General features: G+C 43.0%; 3 protein-coding genes across 5 annotated transcripts; 2 read left to right on the top strand and 1 right to left on the bottom strand.

Moving 5' to 3' along the window:
• The first annotated feature begins 462 nt into the window (after positions 1–462).
• nedd1 (NEDD1 gamma-tubulin ring complex targeting factor) lies at positions 463–10,442 on the top strand. Of its 3 annotated transcripts, none has more exons than XM_084363584.1 (16): positions 463–570; positions 1,748–1,891; positions 2,726–2,820; positions 2,988–3,104; positions 3,462–3,602; positions 3,915–4,144; positions 4,723–4,924; positions 5,622–5,745; positions 6,583–6,693; positions 6,822–6,872; positions 6,963–7,052; positions 7,515–7,681; positions 8,173–8,365; positions 9,028–9,169; positions 9,279–9,345; positions 9,713–10,442. In XM_084363584.1, the coding sequence occupies exons 2-16, from the start codon at positions 1,756–1,758 to the stop codon at positions 9,815–9,817; spliced, it is 1,971 nt and encodes a 656-aa protein (XP_084219710.1). In that variant the 5' UTR covers positions 463–570; positions 1,748–1,755; the 3' UTR covers positions 9,818–10,442. The 3 variants fall into 3 exon arrangements, with proteins under 3 accessions (XP_084219710.1, XP_084219708.1, XP_084219709.1); XM_084363582.1 differs by having other exon boundaries at positions 6,580–6,693; XM_084363583.1 differs by lacking the exon at positions 463–570 and adding an exon at positions 1,553–1,628 and having other exon boundaries at positions 6,580–6,693.
• Positions 10,443–11,481: 1,039 nt separating this feature from the next.
• Positions 11,482–16,095, top strand: lyrm5b (LYR motif containing 5b). Its single transcript, XM_084363620.1, has 3 exons — positions 11,482–11,751; positions 12,830–12,895; positions 15,624–16,095. Exons 2-3 carry the CDS (start codon positions 12,851–12,853, stop codon positions 15,828–15,830), a joined length of 252 nt encoding a protein of 83 aa, XP_084219746.1. The 5' UTR covers positions 11,482–11,751; positions 12,830–12,850; the 3' UTR covers positions 15,831–16,095.
• On the bottom strand, positions 15,931–23,374 carry LOC311263492 (uncharacterized protein). The gene is made up of 11 exons (XM_084363587.1): positions 23,258–23,374; positions 22,709–22,907; positions 20,783–20,840; positions 20,215–20,692; positions 18,901–18,995; positions 18,707–18,814; positions 18,546–18,621; positions 17,555–17,646; positions 17,294–17,412; positions 17,088–17,187; positions 15,931–16,229 (listed from the first exon to the last, which is right to left on the bottom strand). The coding sequence occupies exons 2-11, from the start codon at positions 22,840–22,842 to the stop codon at positions 16,158–16,160; spliced, it is 1,332 nt and encodes a 443-aa protein (XP_084219713.1). The 5' UTR covers positions 22,843–22,907; positions 23,258–23,374; the 3' UTR covers positions 15,931–16,157.
• Between the last annotated feature and the right edge of the window lie 91 nt (positions 23,375–23,465).

Genomic DNA, 23,465 nt, shown 5'->3' with positions numbered 1-23,465 from the left:
AAGCAAGATCACATGGAGCTGATTGACAGAGAAAGACGGTGGTGTTGATTTTCCCAAAGCCACTTACTCAAAAAAAAAGTTTATAATGAGAAAAAAAAACAACAACTTTTGTTTACAAAAAGTCTGAGTAATGTTCAGCTGACTCGTCTCCAAACAGGGGCAACAACAGACTACTGCATTTATTATTTTTTAAGTAATAATAAACGAGTTTTTAAAGAAAATGTTTACATGTTTATTCAGATTCCTGATTTGATTTGTTTGTTTTACTTTTACTTGTTTTTGTTGTCGTCATACTGCAATATGTTTCTACGCAAATGTATTCTTGTTGAGCATCTTGGTTCACAAACAGGTAACACTAGTTCATTTGAGTTATAAAAGTATCCACTGACTTTCTGACATATTTCTGAATAATTAAAGTTTATGTTACAGCTCGGTGCTTCCGCTTTTTCTGTTTAACACAGTTCCGTTCTGTTTGTCCCTCGCGGCTCTCCGTAGTGGCGGTTTATTGACTGCAGGCGGATCAGAAAAACACAACAGCGAATAAACTTCAGTTATTAATTTATCTTCCAGGTATGTACGACATGTTTTACAGTTAAGACTCAATCATCTGAATGGTTTCCGATAAGTTTCTGCTGGTTTCGCGTTGTTTAACATAATATTACGGCTGTTCGCTAACTTCAAAACCTGCTAAGGCTAATTTTGTCTCCTGTTGTGGCTAACGTTAACTGTTAGCTAGTTAGCGCTAACTTACTTTATCTGCTGTTAGTTAGCTTAACTGGTGGTTAACTAGCTAAAACTACCATCAGCTCACCAGGTGCTGCTGCTGGTTTTCAGTCAAACTTTAATCAGTGATCTACTGTTTGGTACTTTGAAGCGTTGACCAGCTGCCTGCAGCCAGGACACTTTCCTTTATCAAACATATCGGGTGTCAGTCAGCTGGTGACAGTCAAGCTAATCGTAACTGATGTGTCACTGACAGTTAAAGTATTTCTGTAATTACGTTACTTCTCTAGTTTAACAGTGTAGTCTGCGTGGACAAAATAAAACCACAAATATAAGCGACCTTTTGAAACTATCACCTGTTGCTTTCATGTAACATTTCTGTCGGATTGACGGTGAAGAGTGAAGACGCGTTTTCAGAGTCGCGTCCAGCCAGAGATCACAAACTACAAATATGTCTCAAGAGCAGGGACGTAGCCAACCCGAACCCCACCGATCCATCAGAACATTCTGAAGACTCAAGTATAAATCTGTGCTTTTTGACGGGACCAATCATCTCTTATGACAGCAAATATATGAAAATTGGACTCAAATTCCTCAAATAATGTTTATAAATGAACTACACAGTATTTATTAACCATTTATAACGTATTACAAACATCAATTGCAGCTTCACAGCAGTTGCTAATAAATAGTTGATAAAGCATTTCACTGCATGTTAATAGTGAAATAACTCTCAACTAAAGCTGAACTGTAATTTTAGATTTTTATTATATATAATTATTTATTTTAATGATATAACAGATATTATATATTCTTTATATATATCAAGATATTAAAGACCCAGAAAAAAGTGCCGAAGACACAACCTCAGTGTCCCCAGTGGAAGCTACGGCCCTGCTCAAGAGGTTTGTTTCACGATCTGCCCCTCAGATTTTTCTGAGATGTCTTGAAATTGGCTTTTTTTCCCCAAAGCAACAGCACAGAACTCTATCGATCAAAAATTTGAACCCTGATGTGTCTCCAGGCGCTGTCATGGAGGAGGTGACCCGCCTGGTGTCGACCGGAGACTGCGTGAAGATCTGGGATTCAGTTTCCATGGCACCGCTGGAGCAGTTTAACCCACATAGCATCAGCCACCCTGTGACTCAGGCCTGCTGGAGCTCCAACAGTATCCTGATGGATGATGGATCCAGTGGCATGATGCTGAAATACATAATAGTATGAATCAATAAGTTGATTTACACATTATGTTAACCACATATTTAAATGATCTGTTAGGGGCTTCCTGAAGCTTGTGGCTTTATTTGTATGACCAACAAGCAAAAACTTAATTATATTGAGTTTATTATTACATAAGAAAAATAAATTGTGGCAGTAAAGAAGCTGGAACCAGAGAATGTTTTTTGTTTTCAGCTGAAATTGACTCGAACACTTGGCCGTGGCAGGAGGTTCTTGTGAACATGATATCTGAGACGCGCCCTCAGGGAACTCAGAGTTTGGTGGTCAAAGGTCACTGTGTCCTCACGTTGTTTCGTTCTTGTCAACGTTAATATCTCAGGAACGCCTGAAGAGAATTTCTTTAAATTTGGGACAAAACATTTTGCTGATATTGATCTTCAGCTGATTGTCATTGCACCACGTGATGAAGCTCTGGAGGCGGACAACCACAAGGCATCAGTTCTAATTTCTGTCTAATTATTTTCATCACTTGTGTGCCCATCTCGATATCTCCTCTCCCACAGCTCCATGTCAGCCTTTCACAAATCAACAGTGGGTTTAAGGAGCCTGTTGATTCCAAAAGGGCAAAAAGTTTCCATAAAATGACTCAAATCAACATAATTGAGCTGGGAAGCCAAATCAGTTTACTGTGAATCCAGTTTAAATGTCACTGTCAGGTGTATAATCTAATGTCAAAAAAGATTTCATAAAGCCTTTGTAAACTGGTGATAGCTGACCAAGAGATTTTCAGGAGCAAAAGATGAACCTTGACCAGATCTGTCAGACCAGTACCTGGTGAGCGCCAGCAGCAGTGGAGACAAACTGGTGGTTTCCAGCCTCAAATCGACTCCTGTTCCAGTGGTGGAACTGGGCGACGGGGTGAGTGCACAGCTTCTGTTGTAATTTTCATGCCTATTCAATGTTTCCTTATCGCTGCAGAATGAACACATCGCACAAGGTGGTGATATCAGAGATTCCCATAACTGTAAGGTAGCAGTGGGCAGGAACAAACCTTGCTCACTAATTATGTATAATTATCCATTCAGAAAAAGCAAACCCGCGTGTGTCTGAGCTCATCGTCTCAGTTTCTGGTCAGTGGAGGTCTGGATCACTGTGTTCACATCTGGGACCTGAAGACCAAGAGGCTGCACCGCTCCCTCAAGGTGAGACCTCATACAGGACAACTTCATGTGAACTTAATGTCTGAAGCACCTGCTGACATCCAAGTCAGACAGAACATTATACAAATGTAGGGCTGCAACTAAGGATTGTTTTCATCGTCCATTAATCTGTCCACAATGATTATTTCCTCAATTAATCGATAAGTTGTTTGGTCTATAAAATGTCACAGAGGAGGAAAGAAACCAGATAATATTCACATTTAACAAGCTGACTTCTGTGTGTTTTATGTTGCATGCTGAGTTGTCGGAGGCTCCGCAGCCTCAGGGTTTTCCTGTTGAGGATCTCATGAAGGTTTGAGGTGATGCTGGATGTAACAGCTCCCCCCCTCTGTCTCTCAGGACCATAAAGAAGAGGTGACCTGTGTGTCCTTCAACGTCAATGACAGCTACATCGCCTCCGGTTCCACCAGTGGAGATCTGGTCCTCCACAGTCTGACCACCAACCTGTCCAGCAAAGCCTTCGGCCACGGCAGCAACCAGGTGAGACAGGTCACCAATATTCTGTCACAAGACTGTTGCAACTGCTTCGATGCACTTTGTGTCTTTCACATAAGCTTGTCTGCAGTGAGAGATCAATCGACTCCTCTCTTCTTTGCTGCTTGCTATATTTCTGGTGTATTGCCAGTATACACAAGGCATTTGTGTTTCCTCTGAATCTCACTGTTGTCCAGTCAGCAGAAAAGGATTCAGAGTCCAGCAGTCTTTAAAGTGAATCACAAGCTGATGTTGAGATCAGTGGAGATCAGTCTGCTGTTTCCATGAAGACTAACAGAACTCCTGTTTTATCTTCAGCCCATCCATGACCTGAGGCTGTCCGCGCTGAAGCGCTCCCTGCTGGGCAGTGTTTCTGACAGCGGCACTGTGGTGCTGTGGGACTCCAACACCCAGAAGGAGATCCAGGTGTTTGACAGCGCCCATAAAGCCCCAGGGTCCGGCTTGGCCTTCTCCCCTGCCAGTGAGCTGCTGGTGGTCAGTGTCGGCCTGGACAAGAAGATCGTGTGCTATGACACGGCCAGCAAGATGTAAGACTGATGTAACGCAGCTGAGGTCTTTATAATGTTTCAGCTGACAGAGAGTAACTGTTCATAGCTTCAGATGAGCTGACTGAGGACGGATCATAAACCACGAGTTATGTAAATGATTATTTTTACTCAATCACTGTAAGTTTTAGTAGGGAAACCTTTGTACCAGAGGACTGAATTTCTCAGTCAAAAGATCAATTTCATGATCCTCTGTGAGAAGGAAAAGCAGCAGGTCTTCACTGTTGAGAAGATAAAATCAGAGACTGATCGATAATTTTGCTTGAAAAATGACAGATACAAAAAAAGATGATCAAAATAGTTGCTTGTTAATTTACTTTTAAGTAATCAAGCATTTAATCAACTAATCATCTTAACTCTAGCACTGTAACTGTAACAGTTAGCACAGTTAGCACCGTGCTGAGCAGTTACCTGTGCTAGTATCGTTACCTTTTTATAAGTGAGTTTGTTAAAAGCCACAGAAAAGTTCCACCTCAGAAAATATATGTCGATCAAATTTACTTTCACCTGTGTGTGTGTGCAGTGTATCAGCTGTGTAATGTGTGCACGTGTGTCTCCAGTGTCCTGAGGTCAATCCGGGTCGACAGTCCACTGACCTCAGTAGACTTCACTGTGGACGGTACTGGTCTGGTGGTTGGATCCACTCAGGGGAAGATCTACCAGTACGACCTGAGGAACTCCAGCGCCCCCACCAGGATCACTGTGGCACATAAAACCTCAGTCACCTGCCTGCGCTTCCAGAGCAACACCAGCAGACTCAAGGTACCAGCAGACCAGACGTCAGGCCGGCTGAGCACAAGTCTCTATGAGGCTTTATCAATAAACAGGCAGCGATTCTCCCTCAACGCGCTGCTCTGAACGTTAATCTGTGGAAACGCAGGATTTAAACAACTCCTGCGTTTCTAACTTGAAAACATTCTTTTATTCTGACAATTCTGACATCAAATTTAAAATTCATCCCTTAAATGTGGCTCTTGAAGAATATGAGTGTCGATAATCACATTAAAAAATGAAATATTGTTATTGTGATAGTTATAGTATGTGATAATACTGTGTGAATAAAATAAAGACTCTTAAAGGAGCACTATGTAGTTTTGGAGAGATATTTACAATATCAATAAGGTAATAATACAAACTCATCTAGGTGCTGCATCGTAGGCAACTGGACTTGTTTCAGTTTCTTGGAGACGTTTCACCTCTCGTCCCAGAGGCTACCTCAGTTCTTACAGCCTTGAACCACATATGACTTAACATCTAATCTAATTTCATATCAAGATAACAATATAATATCGATATTTTGTCAGATTTACCCTTTCACCAGTTGTGATGGGTCCAGATTGTCAGCAGGGTTTTCTATTGGACGCTCTGAACTTCAGAGTTAAAGTCAGAAAATCATCTAAATGTCTTTTACTTCATCTACATGTGCTTGTGTTGTCTTTGTCTCTCTCTTCTGCTCCAGTCCAGTAAACTGGGCTCCACCAAAATCACCAGTATGAAGAGATCCTCCACCAAGCTGCTAAACAGCCAGCCAGACCCCGCCCCCGCCACAGGCCCCGCCCCCCTGAGACAGGCGACAAGCACAGGTGGGTTCTTCTCATTGGTCCCCGTTTGCATGTCACATTACATCACTGCAATGGTTAGTTGGTTTATTGATTAGTCGATGGACTGATAAATAATAAGCAATTATTTTGAAAATCAATGAACCTTTTGAAGGGCAGAGACTCAACAGGTGAGTCAGCATGAAACTAATGTAACTTAATTACATTAAGACTTAAATGTTACCTTTAAATACACAGTCGATCTGTTATTTAGTTAAAATGCACTTTTCATACATTTCAACAACAGAAATCTGAACATTGTATCAAGTCGGGTTCAGTCTTGTGTTGTTGATCTGTTACGAGTCAAAGATCTTTTTATCACTACATAAATCAGGAAATACTGTCAGACACAAAAAAATGCATTTTCTCCATGTTTTTATGAAAGAAATGTTTATAAATCATTCTTCATGCTGTTTTATTATTAATGTGAGGTAAAAATCCTCTTTAAATGTGAAGGATCCTGAGTTATTATGATTCATAGTCTGAGCAGAACAAACAGCAACAATAGAAGGAAGTCAGTGAATTGAGAGAACAAAGTGATCACAGTTGTATTTTACATATTTACAACGTGTTTTGCTTTTGGCTCTTCGCTCACCAACGGAAAATGTTTGTCCCTCCTGTTGTAAACGAACATTTTGGGTTTTTTGTTCGGACAAACACATCAGAAGACACCTCGTGTTGTTGACCAAATGATTAAGTGAAGAAATATTTAGCAGATTATTTAATAATGACAATATTCATTAGTTGCAGCTCAGTTATGCTAAATTATGTTGTTTTCTACAGTGCGACTCGGTTAGCAGTAACCAGTGTTGTGTCCAGCAGGGGGCGCTGGTGCAGAGGTGATGTCACGGGAGGCTGAAGGCCAGCCGGGGACGGAGAAGTTCAGCAGCATTGGACGAAACAGTCTGGACGTCTTCTCTCCAGCTCGGGAAGGTCAGACCTCTGATGCTGCCTCCACAGAACCGAACCCTCTGATGACACAAGTCATCAAAGAAACGATTCATAAATATCACAGAACCCAACGTAACCTCTTCTTTCTGTCCTCGTGCTATTTTGTCCAGACTGTAGGACCCAGGGGACGTCTGGAGACACACCGTTTGGAAGAACAAACGGTACGACAGGAAGTCGATTTGAAGTTTGACAGAAGTGGGTTTGAACGATGCTGCTGGTTCTGGACTAACTGTGATGCTGTGTTTCCATAGTGACCAGTCTGGAGATGCTGTCCAGAGAAGGGGAGGGTCAGCAGGTTGTAGGTCGGGCCAGTCTGGACATCTTCTCCCCAGTCAGAGAAGGTCAGACTTCCTTCACTCTAATGGTTTCTACTGGTTAGGAGAACATTGTTAAACCTGGGCTTCAGGTCCTCCTCCGACCGCAGCGCGTTGGGACTGAGTTCCACTGTATCTTCTGAGGGAGCTGTGAGAGTCTAATCCCAGATTACATCGGGCAAATCTGTGTTGAGTTCCAGTCACGTCACGGTCGCTGTCGCACATCACAAAGTTGGAGATATTAACAATAAACACACTTAAAACAGACAAACAACAAAACCATTTAACTACCGTCCGTGTCCTCAAGAGGAAATTGAACCGGGGACACCGCGCTTCTCAAATCCCTCACCCCGAGTACTGAAACCAGGTTTCTTGTTGACATGATGCTAAAGATATCAGCTGACTGTGACTCTGCATGTAAACACACTGACTCACAGATCTTCAGTTTTTATGAACCTTCTCATGAAGATGGGAATCGTTGTGTTTCAGACTCTCATTCAGGTACAAACTCACACCGTAAGACTCCCCTGGGAACGCCTCTGGTCACCTCTGCAGGGCGATGCTACAGCCCGCTGTCCGTCTTCCAGACCCCTCCACCAATCAAAGAGGAGGAGCCGGTCCCTGCTGCAGCAGCTGAGCTATGTGACTCCAGAAAGGTGCTGACCTCTGACCTCAATCTCTGTTTAGAAAATAAACTTAAACTAAACCTTCTTATAAACCTGAAGAGCCAGACGGTTTGTTACACAGGTTTGTTGGCAGCTGATTGGACGAACCATCTGTCTATCACAGGCTAACTTGAATCAAAAACATGTTTTCATGAGAAAAGCCTTCAGCGTCGTTCTTTGCTCTTCTTTGATGAAATAAACTCCCAAGTTGTAACAGATCTGATGCTACAGCAGCTACACTAACGTCTGGAGGAGCTGCCATGGTTGTTTTCAAACTGACAGTCAACCACGCCCACAGCTGACAGTAGTTCCTCAGAGGATGCTGATTGGTTTAACACCAGCTGGTTCAGAAGTCTGACAGACAGCTGTGTGAGATCAGACATCATTTAATCACACGTCCAGCTGCCTCACAGGGTCACCTTCATCGTAACGTATATCTGAAGAGCAGATGTGACTTACATAATGTACGTCTTGATTGACAGTCCGACAAGGCCAGCAGCTCCAGCCTGGAGGGGGAGGGTCAGACCACGCCCACATCATCCCAGCAGACCAATCACAGTCAGCCGGCCCCACCCTTCTTCACTCCAGAGTCCAGCCTGAGGAGAGCCAACGGTATCCAAGCTCAGCTGAGCTACGACTCACCTGCCCAGGGAGCTCCTCCCACAGCCACAGCAGGTACAGTAAGACACCAACACTGCCAGAGTTGAGGGTTTTGGTGGGGTGAGAGTCCTACAGTTCAGCAGTGTAGGTAAAGAAAAGGAACATAGTGCCTCTTTAAATACTTTGGAGCACAACACAACACTGGATCACTTTATTTCGCGTCCACGTCAACAGCTCAGATCATCAGAATGATTTCTATCAGACTGAAGAAATATCGTCCATGTAACCTCAGCTGCTGAACAGAAGGAGGTGCACAGGTGGAAGTTTTTGTTAAAACAACAATAAGGTGTTGGGAACATGCTGCGTAGCGTCAATACGAGCCTTTATACAAACAACTGAAGCTAATGAAGCCATAACATGCATGATGATGTCAGCTCACCTGTCGGACAGACAGAGCAGACTTCAGGTGTCAGTGAGTTAATACATATTTTTGATAGAGCAGATTAAATTGGTTCAGGGTTGATTTGATTTCTGGTTTTCCTGCTCCGTGTGCTGATTAGGCTCTTTGTGTCGTGAAGTTTGAGAATAAACGTGCTGCAGCAGAAGAAACCTGACTGAAGGTTACAGCTCACAACATTCAGTCACATTGTTGGAGGTCAGGGAGAAACCAGAGCTGTTCATGAGTGTTTGATAAACAGATGGTTCTGAGTTTCTAACAGCTCGGTCCGAACCTTCAGGTGCAGCTCTGTCGGCAGCTGTCTCCTCCTCACTCTCCCAGAACATCGCAGACGTGGTTGGACAGGCAGGAGCTGCTCCTCTCACCTCCCTGCAGATTCACTTCATTCAAAACATGATTCATGAAACTCTGGAGGACTTCAGGTCGGTGCCAGACTTTTGTCTTCTTCCTTCTCAGACTATTACTACAGTTTGATAAATATGAAATGTCATGAAGGATCCTAATTGTCTGGATGTGTCTCCTTCTCTGCAGAGACGCCTGTCACAGAGACATCGTCAACCTGCAGGTCGAGATGGTCCGACAGTTTTACATCCAGCTGGTAAGAACCACTGCGGTCTCCTCCAGCCTGTTTATACTCCATGCTGACCTCTCACCTGTTACTGTACGTTGATGGTTTTTAATCAGATAAAAAGAGGGTCAGTATTGTCAGTGACGGATAGCGTTGACTCCACGATGTTCTTCCCCTCTCACTCAGAAACTAAAACATTTCTGTCCAATCATGATTTCGACCATTTTAAAGCACGACAAAATATAAAAGGTGATATCTCACTCTGACAGTGTTGGAAATCTGTGTAGTGCTCCTTTAACAGCATGTTACCACACTGATGTTTTGTGCTTTTAGATATTCATGAAGCTTTGCCACTAATCCAGTGACTTGTGTCCATCTTGTGTCCCACATGTTTCAGAATGAGATCCACGGTCTGATTGAGAAGTACTCAGTGAACGAGTCTCTGGTGGAGGAGGTCGAGAGGCTCAGAGAGGAGAATCGCCGGCTGAAGACCAACTACTGACCCTCTCATTCAGAGCATGTGTAACTGTGCTGCCCTCAGTCGAGCCCCTCAGGCGCAGCCTCGTCCCAGACTGTGTCCCTCCTGCAGCAAGGTTATGTTTATTTTAGAAATGGTCGTGGGACGTGGTTTGAATCTGTTGATCGTAGTCTCTCAACCTGAGGCGAGAAAGTCTTCAGTCAGCATAGAGCTGAAGTGGAGAACACTGCCTTCCTGTCGCCCTAACTGCTGCCTGCTGACCGAAGAGGACGAACAGAGAGCTGCTTTATTTTCTCCATCACTGCCTCCCTTCAGTCAGACTGTGGCTGAACACCAGCTGTGCCTCCTGGTGCTGACAGCGACTGCAGCATCACAGATGTGAGTGAAGTTGTGTGTTTTGTAGTTAAAGAACAAAGAGATAGTGTCATAAAATGTCCATGAACTCATTTAAACATCTTTGGGAATCGTATGTTTTTTGAACAGTTTAAACGTCAGTCTGAGGTTGTTGGTAACATTCGACGGACATTTTGTTACATTATCAGCAGCTGTGAGCTTGAAGCAGCTGGACGGTTCATGTGTGCCTGTGTCATGTTTATATTAATGAGAAACATTTTGTCTAAAGAATAAAGATGTTCATATTGAAAAATGATGGGAGCAGATGTTTTTTTTAATCGTTAACAAGTTCATTCAATGTTAAGATGTAAATCTACAAAATATACTTCATGTCACCTGAAAATCTGATTGGATCAGTTTGTTCTGTCATTTGTCAACTGTTAATTGTGTTAGTCAGAGTAAGTATCCATCCACTGAGGTCAAAAGGTCTGAGACAACTAGTCAAAATGCTTCTTTAATTTTCAGTCTCTTTTCAGTTCAGTACTTTTGCTTTGATGCAGCTCTTTTCCCATTCGTGGTCACAACACTGTCTGATGTCACCAAACAGACGATAAGCACTAATCTGAATTTGCAAAGTAACTAGTAACTCAATTTATCAATAAATGGAGTGAAAGTATTAAGAAGTAGAAAATTGAAAATGGAAAGAATCTCAAAATTGTACATAAGTACAGTACTTGAGTACAATTTGACTTTTAGGCTGAGATTTTTTATTTTTCCTGTTTATCAGTTCCAGTGATCAGTTACCTGCCAGAATACAGAATATATATTCTGTATTTGTGTATGTAATTTATTCTATAGCACAGTATCACTACTTTGTAAATATTTGTAAAGGTAAATAGTAATTACAGCTGTAATAAATGTAGTGCAGTAAAAAGTACAATATTACAATAGTGGAGTAACTATAAAGTAACAAAACAAAAAATGAAAAACGTGTACAATTACTTAAAAACTGCATTGTCCATGCAGTATGTACTTACTTTGCACCACTGCAGGTCTGACCTGTTGGCCTGGACCATCTCAGGTGTCGACAGAAGCTCCAGTGTTAACAACTGTAACCATCCAGCCTGCACGAGCTAACAGTGCTACAACAATACACATTTATAGTTTTCACAGAATTCCTGCTTTAAACATCAAATATTCGCCTTTTGAGCGCAAACAAAGTTAAATTCAGAAGGTATTTCAGTCTTCTAGCTGCTCTTTACACAGATGTGCTGTGCGCATGTGCGGAAGTTTCAGCGGACCCGCTGGTTGTCTGTCTTGGAGGATTACTATCCCTGCGCGCGTGTCTTTGGTTGTTTACTCTCCGTTGTAAAGTTTCACGGCGCGTCATCAAAGTTAAAATGTGACCGCACCGCGTGACGTCACTCACCACACAGCTGCTGCTGACCTCAGTGAACGGTCCAAACGAACCACCGACACAAACGGACCGACACGAAGCGAGTTTACCGCTTTCAGCACACTGAAGTTAGCTAATGTGCCGTTAGCCGCTAACAGTTAGCTAACTCCGCGGCTGAAGTGCACTTTGTCCCGCAGGAGGTCGAGCAGCTGCAGGAGGTCACGGACAGGTACGATGACACGGCTGAGTTTAAACTGCATTAACATCGCTGCTAACACGCACCTGCTCAAACTAAAGTGTGTTAGTGTTGGATAAGAAACGTCTCGTTTCATCGTCCACTGGAAACATAACGTCCATTTAACAAGTCGCTAGCTAACGTTGGTGTGTTGGCGTCGACACTGTTTTTTTAAGCTCACAGAAGCTTCACGTCTAAAAAAGTCTGTAATCTGTTCAGATCTTCTCTGAAAAACACTGTGAAGCTAAAAGTCTGAAGTCTTTCTGTTTGGTCAGGTGTGTTCAGGTGTGTTCAGGTGTTTCCGGAGTGGGAGGCCGCGTCAATCTGAGCTGTTCATGTGGAAATACTGTGAAATAATCCTTAAACTCACTGGCTCATCTATTTATTTATCACGTGAACCCTTTCATGCCTGAGTTATTAAAACACAAAGTTTTATAAATGTTTGTTTTTTCTGTTTGACAGGTGAAAAGGGACTCAAACATAGTTTTGTTTTAAAGGAGCAGTCTGTAGTTTAGTTGAAGAAACGTTAATGAGCAGAGAAAGATCCTCATTGGCTGATTTTAAATAAACAAACTCAATTTTGTTTTCATGACTGAATAAACTGAATAACCAAACTGACCTTAAAGGACAACACAATTTATACTGTTTGACTTGTGTATGTGGCGGACCCTGCCACCTCTCTAGCTTCGAACAGTATTGTGGGACCTGATTGGTTCATTCACTTTGTTTGTATTATTACCTCATTAATATGTAAATATTAAACTACATAGTTTCCAACTACGACACTTCAATCCTTTTATTCTCAGAGACTGAACAGCTGTATAAAAAATGTTAATTATTTTGTTTGATTAAACTATTTAAATTATATCATAACTTTAAGTGAAAAATATAAAACTGGAATGGCACTCAGTAGAGCGCATACCTCCGCCAAGGTCCAACAAGCCTCTTTAAATCAATGAAGGCTAATCCAAAATCAAATAAAGCAGATTTAAATCAACTAGATGCAGATTTTTATTCGTGTCCAGTCTTAAATACCTGAACACGAGTGGATCTGTTCGCTGTGTGTCTGCAGCTCTGACGCCCCTCTGGGACGATGGCGAACCCTCTGAGGGCCGAGGTCGTCCGACTCTACAAGAATGTGAGTCTGTTTTTTTTATTCTGGACATTATCTTTGGAGAAGAACTGCTCAGAAGTTTTATTTCTCAAGAATCTTGTAAACTTGATGATGTGAGGACTCTAAAGGAACAGTTCACCCAGAAATGTAAAGTCACTCTTTAGTTTTAGATCAAAGTGTTGGCGTGCACCTCGTCTGAAGTGGGTGCACGAGCTCGACCTTCTGCAGACTGTGATCACAGCAGACGAGCTGCATGGAGACATCTGATGTTTTATATCATCAGGAGGAGACGATGGCTGAGCCTGACTTTATATCATCAGGAGATGATGACTGAGCCTGACTTTATATCATCAGGAGGAGATGATGACTGAGCCTGACTTTATATCATCAGGAGGAGACGATGGCTGAGCCTGACTTTACATCATCAGGAGGAGATGATGGCTGAGCCTGACTTTATATCATCAGGAGGAGACGATGGCTGAGCCTGACTTTATATCATCAGGAGGAGATGATGGCTGAGCCTGACTTTATATCGTCAGGAGGAGATGATGGCTGAGCCTGACTTTATATCGTCAGGAGGAGATGATGGCTGAGCCTGACTTTATATCGTCAGGAGGAGATGATGGCTGAGCCTGACTTTATATCATCAGGAGATGATGACTGAGCCTGACTTTATATCATCAGGAGGAGATGATGGCTGAGCCTGACTTTATATCATCAGGAGATGATGACTGAGCCTGACTTTATATCATCAGGAGGAGACGATGGCTGAGCCTGACTTTATATCGTCAGGAGGAGACGATGACTGAGCCTGACTTTATATCATCAGGAGAGGATGACTGAGCCTGACTTTATATCATCAGGAGGAGATGATGGCTGAGCCTGACTTTATATCATCAGGAGATGATGACTGAGCCTGACTTTATATCATCAGGAGGAGACGATGGCTGAGCCTGACTTTATATCATCAGGAGGAGATGATGGCTGAGCCTGACTTTATATCATCAGGAGATGATGACTGAGCCTGACTATATATCATCAGGAGGAGACGATGACTGAGCCTTTTTGGGTGAACTGTTCCTTTAAGACCCTTTGAAGCAGCAGATCTCATCAGTTTGAGGGTTGGTGATGTTCGTGTTAGGAGAGAATATCTCCCAACACCTGACAGACAGTGATTTTCAATATCAGATTAAATATATGCAGAAAATAGGAAACATTTGAATACGAAACACTGATCGACATTTTTTAAACTAAACAGAGAATCAATTTATCAAGAAACAATCGTCAGTTGCAGCTGAACATTAAATGATTCTTAAAACAGTTGCAGATTCATTTTCTGGTGGTACATCAGTAAAAGTAGTAACACCACAGTGTAGAAATACTCTGTTAGAAGGTAAATCCTTATTGTATTTGGTGTCAAAATAAATCTGAAGTATCAAAAGTAAAAGTTCTCATTATGTGAAGAGCGCATTTCTACGGAAGCCCTGAGGGACAAGTTAGAGCATTTTTTTCCTGGCAATCAATTTTCTATTTCTGATTAAAATCGTTACCAGGAGGCTCCAGCAGGGGCAGCGTTCACACAACAAAGTAAACATGAATGCTTCCCCGTGTTGAGCAGTGGTGAACTGCTTAAAAAACGAGACTTACAAAAAAATAAATTTCCCCACAAAACCTTTTATCAGTGAAACTTGTCTTACACACACAAAAAAACTTTTTCCAGTCGGCTTCACTCGTGAAGAAATAGAAAAAACTTTCAGGAGAAGTTTTTGTTCACTTCGGCCTCTTGTGGTCAAAATGAATATTACAAAAACAAGGGTTGTTTTTTTTCGTTTGTTCAAAAAGCCATTTAACAGCAACAGTAGTTACCAGGAGGCTCCAGCAGGGGCAGCGTACAAACTCCCCTGGAAGGAAACATGAGTACTCTTAGTTGCGAGGTCGTGGAGCTGCAGCCTCTTGTATTAAAAAACAAGCACTTACAAAGTATTTCTGAGATTTACAAAAAACAAAGAACATAAAAAATGGTCTCCCACCAAAACTTTATCCCAGTCTGTTTCACTCATGAAAAACAAATTCTCATTTTTTTAATATATCTGTGAAAGCACGTTCACTAAGGAATGTATTTATTTATAAATTATAAAATATTTAGTAAAAGTAATCCTAAGATAATTTGAGCTCTGACCCGTTTTTTTTTATTTTTAGGATAATTTTTTTTTCATACGTGTCAATCAAGTGAATGTTCCCAGGAGAATTTAAGTTTTCATCTATGAAACTGAGAAAAAAAATGTATTCAGAAATTGTAAAAATGAATCTTTTTAGCAAAAGTACTTCAGGTACACAAACAATGCCAACAGCAACAGTAGTTACCAGGAGGCTCCAGCAGGGGCAGCGTACAGACTCCCCTGGAAGGAAACATGAATACTTTTGAAAACAAAACAAAAACAATCTTCTGAAAAAAATTGTTCACGGACGGGAAAAAAAAAATTAAAAAGATTGTTCTGCAAAACTTTTTGTCTCCACCAGCTGTTGAGTCATAAACACTTGCTCCTCCGGGTTTCCGTACAGTTCAGATTAACAAATATTATCTTGTTGGATCATTATTGTGGTAATTTTGACATTCTTTAGAAACTGCTTGGTTGTTTAATATATAGAAATAAACCACATTAATACAAAGTGTTTCCCTCCTAAATAAAATGTGATGGATGAAAGAAACAGCGGCAGCAGTTAATGTTCTCCTCCTCCTGCGTCTCCACAGCTCCTCTACCTCGGACGAGAGTATCCCAAAGGTAGCGACTACTTCAGGGACCGCCTGAGAGCAGCGTTCACTAAAAACAAAGGTGTGCAGGACCCGGAGCAGATCAAGGAGATGATCGCTCGGGGGGAATACGTGGCCCGAGAGCTGGAGGCGCTCTACTACCTGAGGAAATACAGAGCCATGAAGAAACGCTACTACGAGGACTGAAAACCTCTGCAGAGACTCAGAGACCTGTGCTGTCCTCATGTCCACTCTGATGTCAGTCAACAGCATTCATTCGTCCTGTTTTTAACAAATGAAACAAACATAGGAAGAAAAAAATCTTAGGGTTTATTTCAGGCTCATTAAACAACAGACTGGAACGCCGTCCTCTCAGAACAAAACTAAACCTGTAGCAGCTTCAAGGTTTGATTCCTGAAGAGTTCGTTGAGAACGGAGAGAAAACAGTTAAATAAAAGTATAAAAAAGACGAGCTGTGAGGTGATGAGTCGTCTTTCATCGAACTACAGTGTCGCACTGAGTCCCCGGAGGAGGTCAGAGGTGGTGGGGTGCCAGGGAGTCTCCGTCAGCCAGGTTGGCTCTGCAGATGGGACAGGTGGTGTTATCCTGTCGGGGGGAAGAACGGTCATGATCAGAATACTGAAATAACAACTACATGTTTAGCATTTAGGTCACAAACACCTCCTGTGAGGTGGAGGTAACAAACGTCAGCCCTCAGGGGGGCGACAGAGCGAATCAGACGGCAGTAAACAAACATGGCGTGTGAAGAGTAACGTGGACTGCTGTTCCTGCTGAACAGAAAGAAAAGGTGAATACATAAAGAGGTGACGAGGTGCCTTAAATCTGCTGAGTGAGCGCTTCATCAGACCGCTCAGCGTGACGCTCAGTTTCCTCTGGTTGTTTGAGGCTGCGACGCTCAGACTGCAGAGTTACGATTTACAGGTGAAATTACAACACGTGAAATCAATCTGGCGTCTGCGTTCGTGTTTCTAGCCTTATTCTGTCAAGTCCATCTGGAAAACATGAGACAACACCGATAATACCCGGTGCTCCACTTCCTGCGGCCGCAGCTTCACATTCAAAGCATTTAACTGACTTGTGTTTTGTTTTCAAAAATACCTAAGTGATTTTTTAGTAAAGTGGTCTGATGTTTTCCACCAAACGAACTGAACGAGCCAAAGAAGAAAGAAATGAAAGCTGAAGCTGATGATGTGAGACGGACGGAGGATTAAATCACTTCTATCACACAGATTCTGCTCTCCGTCTGCTGCAGCCTTAAAGTTCAGCTTGGTAAATTACTTCAGAAGCTTGTTTTGCGTGTCTGTCGCTGGCTTCTAATAAACCTGTCATCATATTTAACATGCAGATGTGAGAGTGGGATCAGTCTGAACATGCAGCTCTCAGAGATTTCAGCACCGACACCAGCTGAACACTCGGTGTTTGTATCAGAACATGATGCGTTACCTTCAACCACCTGTCGATACACTGGACGTGGTAGTCGTGGAAACAGGGCAGCATCCTCAGCTTCTCGCCGTCGGTGTAGTCACAGAAACAGATCTGACACCTGTCGACAGTCAGCAGAGAGTCAGCAGCAGACAGAAACAGCATCACCACCTGCACAGAATCCTCAAGACCTGGTCCTGGTCCTGTCAGACCAGCTGAGGACTCACTGAGTGTTTCCAGCGCTGTTGGCAGACTGGAAGGTTTTGGTGGGAAACCTCTGGATCTCCCTCCGACTCAACTTCTTGGACACAACGGCACCTTGACGCTCCTCGAACTCCAGCAGAGCCTGAAAGACGAGATCAACAGGAGATCTATCAGTTGGTTTGTTTGAACCTGCTGCTCAGCTGTTTGTGTTTGTGTGTTTACACTGAGGAGGTGACAGACGCATTAAAAACACAATATCTGAGGGATCGTCTCTTCTTCCTTACCTCGTAGTCGTTTCCCTGAACGTCTCCTGAAAACTCAGGCAGGTCGTTCCTTCTCCTGCCCCGCCCACGTCTTCTGCGCTGACCAATCATTTCTGTGCAAACAGCAACAGCCAATCAATGTATTTACATCCTGTAATCATCTCTCCTCTACAGTAGCTTTTATTGTTAGTGGAGGAGTCCGCCTTTCCTGCTCTGGGTTCAGAGACGGTGCAGTCTGTAACACAGTGTCACTGTCTGTGGTCACATCAGACTGATACCAGCTGACTGTCTCCTCCTGCTGCTGCTTCACATCAAACCTCTTAATGAAACCCTGAGGTCGTTCTGCTGCACTGTGATCAGACACATCAGCTGCAGGAGTTCACAAAGTAGCTCAACCAGCGTTTGTCACAGATATTGATCGATGATTACAGGAGCCGGACCCGGAACAACGCAGCCTCCGAGAGACGACTGACTTCAGCACCGAGGTGGTTTCTCTTGTCTGGTTTTGCTCCTGACACTTTGAGTCTGAATCAACCAACGGCACCTCTAACTGAGCTGCAGGGCTGACTGAGTCTACTGTCTAAAGGCGGCTACATTTAGCAGCAGTTAGCGGTTACTTTAGCAACAAAGCTAATTTCAGTACATTTCTCGTGTGTATGCAGGGTTTATACATTTGGCCTCTGGTCTTTAGAAAAACTCATCTTATTTTTATACATCCATTTCAGCGACATAAAGATTTAGAGTGGAGAATGACTCATCAACATTTACTCTAAAATACCTTCAAGAAAACATCCGTATCATATAGAGTGAGACATGTTTGATAAAAACACTTGAAGGTGTTGGTGATAACTAACTGTGGCTTCACCTCATTATACAGCTGCTGTTCAAATCATCTGCCTCCTCATGTGGTTGTCAGTTTGTTGCACTAGTTAATGTTGCTAACGCTACCTAGCTAACTCGAAGGATGTCCGCAGACCACAGTTAAACGCAGGATGTGTGTTTACTATCTTACCGTCTTCTAATCCGACCAGAGGAGAGACAGCAGCCAGCAGGTGAGGCATCCAGCTGTTCTCCATGAAGGAGTAATACTGCAGAGGACAACACAAGTCACAGCGGTCAGAGCTCTGCTGTCAGACTGCAGACACACAGTCAACTCACTGAACTGTGTCTCACCCTGTGATGGCTCTGCTGCTGCTGCTGCTGCTGCTGCTGCTGATGAAGAAGATGATGATGATGATGGTGCTGGTGTCTGCTGTGGGCCTCCTCTTGGTCAAACTGGGCCTGAGTGAGCAAAGAGCATCATGAACATTTCCACAACCTGCTCAGGTGAGTGGTTTGTGTGCGACCCCGCAGGTGAAGGATCGTACCTGCAGGCTTCGAGCCAGCACCTCGTCTTCCTCCAGCTGCACCAGGCGAACCGCGGCCTCCTCGTCATCACTGATGACGATCTGCTCCGCCGGCGCTGCAGAACAAATAACTGATCAGAACCGGAGGAGGAGGACTGAAATCTTCACCGTCTCAAACCAAAATTCAGTTGTTTTCTGGAAACTTCTCATCAGGACAAAGCCGAGTCAAGTTTTGGACAAAATCTGATTTTTGAATCAACAATTTAACTTCTGCAGGTTAACTAATTTAATAAAGACTAATTTAATTTAAGACTTTAACTTTAACGCTATTGTTCACTGCAGCATGAAACAATAATTCATAATGATATAATTAATAAAGCAGGAAATAGATGGATGGACTGAGGTTTTCATACAGAGTCTGAGCTGATGAGCTTATTGATTCAGCTTCTGTGGTCTCTGTTAAAAGTCTCCGAGCAAAGAAGACGGCTTTCGAAAGCGTGAACCTGCTGGATATTTGTGAGGGGACGAGGATCGTTACAAAGCTAAGAGCTCAACACAAACGTCTTCATCTACTCACACCCGAGGACGTCAAGTCTCAGTGGATTCACTTCATTTTTAACAACGACTGGAAAACTTTTGAATTGTGTTTTCACAACTTCCACAAGCTCACAGTTGTGAGGGTTTAACTACAGACTGCATCATCAACAAGGACTGAATATTAGATCCATGCCGGCGGTCGTTGGCTTGTTTTATGTTGTCTTACTGTTTATTTTGTACGTCAGCCTGTTGAATCAGGAATTAGCATGTTGCTCGGCTAATGTGGCTCCTCCCAGCTGGGGGACGTTGGACTGATGATGTAATACTGAGAGAAGCAAACTGAAGAACCAGTCGCAGGTTTGATGTCGGTAACTGTTTCTCATGTTTTCTGTGTTTGAACTGCAGCGCTAGTGTTTTAGCTTCGTAGTTATATGAAGTCTGTTTTGTTCTGGGATGCGGTGCTGCAGTGATGGACAGTGGGAGAAAACTGGTGAGTTTTTTGAACAGTGTGTAAAGCTGTTCTGGTAGTGACCCAGAATAAAAGACCCAACCTGAAAATGAAAATACGCCTCATTTAAAAACTTGACGATTCTCAGGCGAGTTCTGCCGTGTCTCTGATTTCTAAGCTGAGTTATGGACGTTTATTCTGGACCGACATCAGAGATACTGACACAGGAAGTCACTGAATCTTGAAATATTTTCATCGTGTCCATTTTACTATTAAAATGTAACTTTAGTTATGACTCCATACTCCAAGACTGTGAGACATAAACACCAGTGTACATGTGTGCTCCTCACCTGTTGAGGTGTTTCCTTGCTCATCATTCAGCCACCGCCTCTCCTCTGCAGTCAGGAAGGACAGAGAGTCGGAGGTGGGTGGTGCTGCTGGTGCTGCTGGTGGTGAGGGTGATGCTGACGCTGTCGCTGACGCCGTCGGACTCTGCTTCCTCCTCCGGTTGTAATAAGCAGGACTAGGATCTTCCATGGTGCCCGCCACGGTAGAAGCCACCTCCTCCACTTCCTCCTCTGATACTGGTGTGAGGTAGGAGAAGGAGGAGGAGGAGGAAGATGATGATGAAGATGAACAGGATGCAGTGGACAACGGGGGCTCCAGCCAGCTGCCCAGAGGGAAAGACCGTAGAGATGAAGCTGGAACAAAGCCGACACTTTGCTCTGCCATCGCTGCAGCCAGCCGCCTGCGTTTGGATTTATGTGAAAAACCTCGTTCACTGCCGGCAGAAAGTTGTGGTGGTCCTGGAGAGCCACTGACCGCCACCTGAAGACGGACAGATACAGCAGTCAACATCTGGACACGGAGCTGATGACGCTGAGAAGAAGATCAGAATCTGACAACACGGTGACTTACAGGACTGAAGTGTTCCCCTGTGATGCGACCGCGTCTTCTCCGTTTGCCAAGTTTGGGGCTGAAACAAACACATTGGGTTGGTTGTTTCGCCTAAAACATACAGAATCTCTTCACCTTACATTTTATTAAGAAACAAAAGACGTATTTTCACAAGGCAATCATAAATCATCAGTGTCCTCCTGCACAAATAATGGATAAATACATTGTGGGAACTTTGCTGCCTTTCTTTAGTTTACAGCTCACTTTACTTCCACACATCTGATTTGAGACTTGGTGGGGACACGGTGGGGACATGGTGGGGACACGGTGGACAAACCGAGCCTTCAGCCACAGCGACAGGTTAACCAGAAACATGCAGGCTGCGCTTTGTAGCAACACAACATTAATGAATGAAATCAGTATTCTGACATCCACAACGCACTAAGTGCAGTTTTCAGAAACCAAGAACCTCCGAATTTTGAGGAAAAAAAGTGGTTAAACCGTTCAGCACCAACACTCGACGGATGGTACGGAATCATTTTAGAAATATTTAAAATGGAAACATGTACGCTCTGTTTAAGGACCCAGAAAAGAGAAATTCTATAGAATCTGTAATAAATGGGTCAATTTATAACTTCAATGTGAGCAGACTTTGTGTTCCTAGAAAGCTCCATATCCCTTTGCTGTGACTTGGTAGGAAAATTAGGAGTATCCTCAATAAGGATCCTGTAGTTCAAAGGTTAGTGTCAGCTCGGAAGAAGATAGTTAAAGGATACTCATGCTGAAATACATGTTACTCTGGAAAGGCAGAATGAGAACTGAAAGGTTCAGGAGTGTTCAGGACTGTCACTCTGCCAACACTGGTTTACATGTGTGTGTTCACACAACAAAACAAAAAGGATGAAATGGGACACAATGTAAATCAGTATTGGACTGTAAGCTCCGTCACTGCCGTGAGGATTTTTGCGACTCTCTCGCTAACGGAAATTTGCCACAATCATCTGATCCCAACCTGCAATGAAACCTTCTGTCCTCCCGTGTGTGAGTGACTCGCTGTCAGTCACTGTGACTGAAGTCAGGAGGGATATTGATATAACAGTTTCTCTGACGTCACTAACAGGTCGATGAATCCTACAGCGTCACAGATTCTTGCACATTAAACATGGACGCTGCTGCTCTGTGATTTAACTAGTTAACTCAAACCGTCTCCTCGTCTTTTCTCTCTCCGTGGTGTCTGTTCTGTTCATGTTGTCGTGCTGAAGTGTAACTTGTTGACGGTGTTTGTTGGAGGTGCTGACACTCAGCTGGTGTTTAATCACAGTAGATGAAGTAAAAGTAGAAGTATTTGCTGGAAATACCCTGATTTTCTTTCACTCTCACTCTCAGGGCGATCGTCTGTCAGTCGTCCTTTTTTAGCTGAATTTCCTTCTTTCATTTCTTTAAATGCTCATAATCTTTTTATCTGTTCTTAATTCCTCTGATGTGATGTCGTCTTCTAATCATCTGTTATTGCTTTTATTCTTTATTTCAATTTTTGCATTTATTTCTTTAAATTATTTTTTTTCTTCCTTTTCTGTGATTTTGCCTGTTTTATCACTTTTATTCTTTTTACTTGTAACGACTCATATTTAACATTTTCTGCTCTCTCTTCTTGTTTTGGCCTCAGACTCGACTTCCTTGTGTTTGATCGACTGTTGACTGTTTATTCTGTCACATCTTCCTGAGTTTCCTGCTTTTGCTTGATTGGCAAAGCACTTTGTAAACTCTGTTTTTAAAGATGCTCTGGAAATAAAGTTTATTATTATTGTTAATAGTTTGATTTATGCATCTATTGGCTCATCTGAAACACATTAACGGCAGGATTGAGTGTGTAGTGTCTCTGCTGTCACATACTAAAAGTGTTCCCTGTGTTACATTTCTACGTTACGTGAGTTGAGTCCATGTCACCTGGGTGTTTCCGGGACGATGACAGACAGATCATGGTAGAGGACGTCAGCCGGGTCGAGGAGGCAGCCTCGGTTCAGACCTCCAGGACTATCCGGCTCAGACGAACAGGGACTCCCTGAACACGGCTCCTCCATGGCCTCCTTCAGGACTCTTACACACCTCGTTCCTGACTGTGATCACCTCCAGTCCACACTCATGTCTGCAGAGAAACACAGAACCGGTCGTGACCAATAATTAGCTGAGCAGCTCAAACTTAATCCGACACAAAGCTTCGATTAATTCCTGACGTTACTAGAGATCAAACTAATAAATGAACCATAAACAGAAAACTACCAAAGAGTCAAATAAAGTCAGAGATGTTGTTAAAATACCTGCTTCATTAAAAACTAAACTCAGCATCTTCCGTCTGTTAGCAGTTAGCTTAGAGGGGTGAGTTAGCCAAAGTAGCCGCAGATAAACGGACACGAACATAAATCTGCGTGAGAATCAATTAAACTTTACTTCTTCCGTTGATGTCAACATTATAAACGTGGTGTTTGTTCACTTTACCGTTCAAACGTTGTGCTTTTGGTCCTTTTCGGCTTGTGGACGACGCTCCGCTGTGGAAAGTAACCGCTGGAATCACAACAGGAAGTGCACTGCGAAAGCGGTCGGGAACTTCCGGTGTCACACCCGAAAAAGTCCCGAAAATTCCTGTTTGCATTAGTTGAGTTTCAATTTTAGTTTTCTCTTTCAGATGAGAACATACACAAAGAAA

The sequence above is a fragment of the Pagrus pagrus genome (genome assembly GCF_965226575.1).
Source record: "Pagrus pagrus genome assembly, chromosome: 10".
NCBI lineage: Eukaryota > Metazoa > Chordata > Actinopteri > Spariformes > Sparidae > Pagrus > Pagrus pagrus.
This window is presented reverse-complemented; position numbering and strand designations above follow the sequence as displayed.